We start from the raw sequence: 6,000 nt of genomic DNA, 5'->3' as shown, positions 1-6,000 counted from the left end.
TTTAATAACAAAATGATTAAAATTTTATGAAAATTTATTATTAAATTGAAGATAATACTTTTAGTCAACAGTTTTTCTACTAATGTCAACTATTAGTTCACCAAACACCTCAGAGCATATTTCACAGCTTTAACTCAACTTTTTTCCCGCAGTTTTTCCGCTAGCATTGAAAATCAATCCAACCGCTCTACCAAACGAATCCTTTAGCAAGACATACTGATCATTGAAGAAAATAGCTTTTTAGGGTAAAACATTCTTCTTTCTTCATTTTTTTTTTAATTTGCCATTTGAACATCCTATAGAGCCTAACTCATGTCAATAGACTCGAGTGCACAGAAGTTTCCATTTGACCACAAGGATATTTTGGTCCTAATGGAAATCCAACTCAATACCTCCTAGTCCATACAAACATTACATTTTCATATCTATATACCTACAGCATTCCTGTACAGTCTCTGCACTAAATTTTCAAATATCTGCCCAAACAAATAGGGAAAGAAGAAGAAGAAAACTATGCAGGCTCAAACAGAGGAACTACAAGGTAAAAGATGTCAATAATGCCGGGACTAATTTCTAATGGAAACCGTGTTGTCCTTTCCATTTGGACAATCAAACAAATAGAGCTATGCCGCATCAATATGATGAAAAGGCTAAAAATGTCATGACCATAGTCATCTAAGCCTTTATATCAAACAATATTGCGGTCGGCTACATGATTCCATATAAGAAACAATCTAACACGTATTTTTAAACCATGTATTTTCTACCTTTCCTTAAAAAAAAAAAAATCCAAAATACTACTTCTATGATTACCTAGTTCGATTTGCATATGAAAAAAGGCTCTCAAATAAGGGCTTGTGCTGCCCAAAGCAGTAGTAAAGACTGAAACCTTGAATTGAAAAGGGCAACTATCATACGAATTGTAAGTTTTGGGTTTGCTGAGCTTCCAGTAAACATTGCGCGGCACCATCATAGTTCAGAAAGCCCATATACCAAAACTCATGATTATCAACAGAAATGACTTGAATATATTTCTCAGCAGGATTTGCTCTGCTTGCTGAAGGATTGACTGCTTTAAGTTGATGTAATGGGATAACTACCTGTTTAGGCAGGCAAGAGGAAGCCAAGAATTAAAATATCAGAATCATATCTAAAGAAAGGGTGAGCAAGCTAAATTCTTACTTTAAAAGTCAATATGCAACAAAAGATGAGCAACGAATGATCATGGCAAATCTAGGGTTGGGCCAGATGAATTCTACTAAAGGAGGATGATGATAAACACGACATCAATTTATGAAATCCTCAAGACTGATTCAGAACCATAAATCCAGCCCAATGACTCCACAACCAATAAAAGAATTCATGCCTAAGCGAAAAATACAAGAATTCATGGCCTTATGGATAGTCACAAAATAAGGCAAAAGCCTTGGAAACAATGCAAATAAGGACAATATACACAAAAATTACCCCACAAGTTTAGCTAACCTAATCCACAAGTAAATGTCATACACATCTCTTATTTGTATTGGCTCACCCCCAACCCATCCCTCAAACACCAACCACATCACCACCCTTCGATTTCCTCCTTTTTCCCCTTACATCCCCAGAGAATAGTAATGTCCAATTTATTTTACAAGCCAATCATACTTCCGGTGATAAGTGGGAAATGTACTGGTATGGTTATCGGAAAACATAATCAAAGTTGCGACTTGTGAAGATGCAGAAAAAGCCAACCCAAACCAAATAGTATACCAGACTTTGAGAAGACTTTGAGAATCTGTGTACAGCTGGACTTTCAAACTCATTTCCAACATTCCATCTAATGGACTAATGAAGTACTACAACCAGTGTTCTCCCAGCTTTTGAATAATAAATGGTTTTATGTAAATTGGGTTAAAAAAAATGGCATTGACATCGTTGAAATTTAATTACATCTTGCTGAAGATAAATATGTTGGTTGTAGAAAAATTTGTTTGAAAAAAGGAACAAAAACAATTATACAATAGGTTACTTCATCTTTTAAATATAAGAAAAGGATGGCATAAAGCCCCCAGAATATGAAGTACCGATTGCTGTGTCAGATTTTTTTTTAAAATGAGAACCGAAAAGAATGAAAAAGAGAACATTTAGGGCAGTTCCCTGAATTAGAACATGTAAAACCTTGAGGCTGCCCCTGCAAAATTGACCAAATATAGGGCCTGGTGAAATTGAGATTTTCTTTTGAGTACCCATTGGAATGGCCCGCTTGAAGAAAATCATCTCACAAACAAAATCAAATATGAAACAAAGCAAAAGGACTAAAAATAATTGATGAGGACAAGAGATGTTATAAGACCTTTCATTTTCTCTGTGCAATAAGAGATTGGAGAGACAAAAGGTGAGGAGGTTGTTATATATTAAGGTTTTTTGGTTGCTTTATACACACAATGGAACAGTAGCAACCCAGGAAATGTGCTTTCTGTTATCTCTCTTTATAAGACAATTATACTAAGGAGCTAAGAGCTCATGGCCCTATGAGGCCCTGACAAGTATGCCAATCTCAACACAATGACTGGTCTAGTGTCTCTAATTCATGAAATAGCATTTTGGGAAAACGACCTAAAAATTCCAAACCCATATTATTTAAATCTAACCTTGGATCATATTCCATATAGACATAAAATTGCAAGATTACACATCTCCCATACGCCACATCTTTGCAAAAATGTATTTTCTTTGGACTTAAAAGGACTAAACCAATCCTTTTAACCTTCAAACAGAATTCTTCAACTACGTCCCAAAACCTCCAAATTGCGTTTGAATATTATTTTCAACCTTTGGAAAATAACTGAAACTAGTTTACTAAGCTTTGGAGCTGTGGGAAAGTTATTGTTAGTTTCAATTAGAATTTAGAAGAAAATTACTTAAAATCTAACATGGCCCAACTATGGTGAAACATTAATATATTTATTTTACTTCAAAATCGAAAATGCTCAAGCATAGGTAAGATATTCTTCTAGTTACTTAATTTTATATGCACATATTCTAAGTAAAGGCTAGACAGTCCAAATGCATATTCAAGCTGATGAATTGGAGCTGAAACTAGTGATAATACATCTTCATGCTGATGTCACATGCCAACTTATTAGTTTTGTTCAAATTTACCTTGTAGTAGCTCCAATCATTTTCCCCATCAGATTTATATGGAAGAGGGTTGTCGCTGCAAAATGCTAGCTTTGCTGAAGAAACATACAAAATACCCATGACTGGACCAGCTGAAGTGGACAAGTAACAGGCATATGAATTTTGGAGTTCCTCCTCAGGGACCGTCTCAAAAGTTTGTCGAAATATCTTCTCATAGCCACCTTCTGCTAAAACCTTTGTTCCTTGAGCAATTCTTCCCAATGCAGCTTCAGTGAAACTAGGGCTTGTTTTCACTAATTTTAAAACAAAAGGTAATCATTCCAGTATTCTCATGAAAGCTATAATAAGGTGAAAGTAAGAGGTGCCACATTTTCTTCAGAGTTCCATTTTTTTTTAAAAAAATCTCTCCAAAACAGGGATAATAAATTGAGTCTGTTGTGAGAAATAAGTTTGGAATCAACTTTCAACATAATAATTCTAACTGATTAGTGATTACACAAGCATGCAGTGAAATTGAGTCAAAACTGTGGGAAAATGCATCACATCGTTGAATACAACATAATGGCAACATGAAATCTCTATAATATAAGCACACTGATCAAAAGAACAATGAAGAGCAAATCAAAGTAAGAACAATCCCTAAATTGACATGCTCACAGATTACACCGAATGAAATCTTACACATTAGACACAATTAAATCAAAGGGAAAAAAGTATAAAAGAATACTCACGATGTTGCCACGTGTTTCTTGAAAGATCTTCTGCTTTCTTAGTCGCCTCTCCGACCATTTTTCCCCATCTCCCCAGCGTATCCCGGACGGACACCATTGTTTCTAATTCAGAACACGAAACAAAATCAAACACACGATTCTAAAAAAAACACAGATACATATATGTGTGTGTGAGAGAGAGTATTGGTATACGTAGCTCGTTGACGGTATACACTGATACACACCTTTAAAGGAGATTGAAGAGTCGGGCGCGGGTGAGGAAGAAACATACGGATTGGACTCGTCAATGACAATCCGGCTATGAGTATTTATATGATCGTGCGCAGCAGATTCGGACACCAATTCGGGGCTCCAGTGCACCGATTTCCTCACGGATTCCAATTCCTCATTCTGAACCCGAGTCTTCTTTTCAGTCTCTGCTTGCGGAGCATTCTCCGATCCCATCACGAAAGTGGCCCAATTTCCGTCCCCACCCGGTGCACTATTTCCTTGCTTCTGCAGCTGCTGATCCCCGCTCTTCGGATCTGAATCTGAGCTCGGGTCCTGCGTCACCACGGGCTCCGGCGCCTTCTGCTCGCTCTCTGCCTTGGGCGGTTCCATCTTCTAGAAGTTTCGAAGGCTGTAGCGCGCGACACGTTTTGGGTGGTGTGGCCTTCTTCGCTTGTGCTTTTCCTTTCGGGTTTGAACGTACTTTTGTCTTTTTTCACCGGGAAGAATGCTGATTGCCGCGAATAAAAGGGGAGGGATGATCATGGACCGGGACGCATTTGTCCATGGGCCTAGCCTCGCATTACTATTGGATTCAATCCAACATTAAGCTTGGGTCTCCCCCTTTTATGGGACTTTGGTCTAATTTGAATACATATTGGTTGGCCAGCCATATTATGTTATGTTTGCTTTAAGCTACGCACTCTCTGGTTAGTAGAGTTTGAATACACATTGGTTGGCTAGCCATATTATCTTTTCATTCCTCATAGCCATCACCATTGATAATTAGACCTATGAAAACACGTCTTCGACGTGAGAGAAGTTGCATCATTTTACTTATAAATTAATGGGATTTTACTTATGCTAGACCGATATGAGAACTTATTTGATAAGTGGATCATAAGAATATGTTGGTTGATTAGCCACATCATAGACAGGAGATAATTCTATTATTGTTTCAAATCTCCATATCATCCTTTTATTATAATTATTATTGTTTCAAATTTCCATCACAAATAAAAATATACATCGACCGACAATTAAAGTTGAGTACAGCTCCTCTAATCCCTGCCTACATACGTTTTTGAAATTCTTCTGTAATATAATATTCTAATTCTAGCCAGCTTTGCCCAGCTCATAGACATTATACAATTGAGGTTTGACTGAACTATATATGGTCTATACTCTAATGAGGAGATAATATTCCAGCCAGTTAATTCTTTGACGTAACTTAACAGGCAGTGATAGAAAGGAACCCTAGAGGCAAGTGGCTTCCAAGCAAATTAAAGTTAGCTGACGAGACCCTGCATTAGAAATTACTGCATTGGTCATCATATATAGACGTTCAATCTGTTTAACAAACTCAAAAAATTGTGTGAACTACTTCACACTAATAAACAGACCAAAATGTGCGATTAAAACTGCAGAAAACTTCAACTACTGTAGGCCCTTAATCCGCAAAGCTAGTGCATTGCCCGAAGTTCCATCATCCATGTTCAAAGAACGACAAGTAGACATGCACGTTTGGGGATAATTAACAATGTCTTTGATTACTAACTAACATGTTAGTTGTTCTCCATTCGCATCTTTACTTTATATATTTCTTTATTTCTCTCCAATATATCTTCAAAATATGTCCACATAGTAATTTACAATTACATCCAACCCCAACCAAGTCACATATATAACTCATGCCCGACCAACTCTATGCAACATCTTCAAAGTATGATTTGAAGATTTTTTCAAAGAAAATAAGATGGTTAAATTATTTTGACTTTGTATTACTGTCTTGTACGGGTACTATGAACTTGAAGGGTTATATGTGAAGATTATATCTCAAATCAAATTGACATAACTCAATCGAGTGTCATATAAGCAAAGTCTTAACATTTTCCACACAAGTGATGCATATAAATAAAGTCATGAGGGTAAATCAATG

General features: G+C 36.5%; 1 protein-coding gene across 1 annotated transcript; it reads right to left on the bottom strand.

Annotated features, from left to right (window-relative positions):
• Positions 1-535: 535 nt before the first annotated feature.
• LOC120011705 (putative GEM-like protein 3) lies at positions 536-4,653 on the bottom strand. Its single transcript, XM_038862804.1, has 4 exons — positions 4,079-4,653; positions 3,855-3,956; positions 3,145-3,416; positions 536-1,100 (listed from the first exon to the last, which is right to left on the bottom strand). Exons 1-4 carry the CDS (start codon positions 4,452-4,454, stop codon positions 912-914), a joined length of 939 nt encoding a protein of 312 aa, XP_038718732.1. The 5' UTR covers positions 4,455-4,653; the 3' UTR covers positions 536-911.
• Positions 4,654-6,000: the final 1,347 nt, after the last annotated feature.

Source organism: Tripterygium wilfordii, chromosome 13 (genome assembly GCF_013401445.1).
Source record: "Tripterygium wilfordii isolate XIE 37 chromosome 13, ASM1340144v1, whole genome shotgun sequence".
In the NCBI taxonomy this organism is placed as follows: domain Eukaryota; kingdom Viridiplantae; phylum Streptophyta; class Magnoliopsida; order Celastrales; family Celastraceae; genus Tripterygium; species Tripterygium wilfordii.
Note: the sequence above shows the minus strand (reverse complement) of the source record. Positions and strands in the feature narration are given on the sequence as shown.

Coding starts and splice junctions, on each gene's coding strand:
- LOC120011705 (XM_038862804.1), bottom strand. CDS start 4,454: ATGGAACCGCCCAAGGCAGAGAGCGAGCAGAAGGCGCCGGAGCCCGTG. Junction 3,957..4,078: donor CTCTTCAATCTCCTTTAAAG/GTGTGTATCAGT, acceptor GTTCTGAATTAG/AAACAATGGTGTCCGTCCGG. Junction 1,101..3,144: donor ATGATTGGAGCTACTACAAG/GTAAATTTGAAC, acceptor CTGCCTAAACAG/GTAGTTATCCCATTACATCA.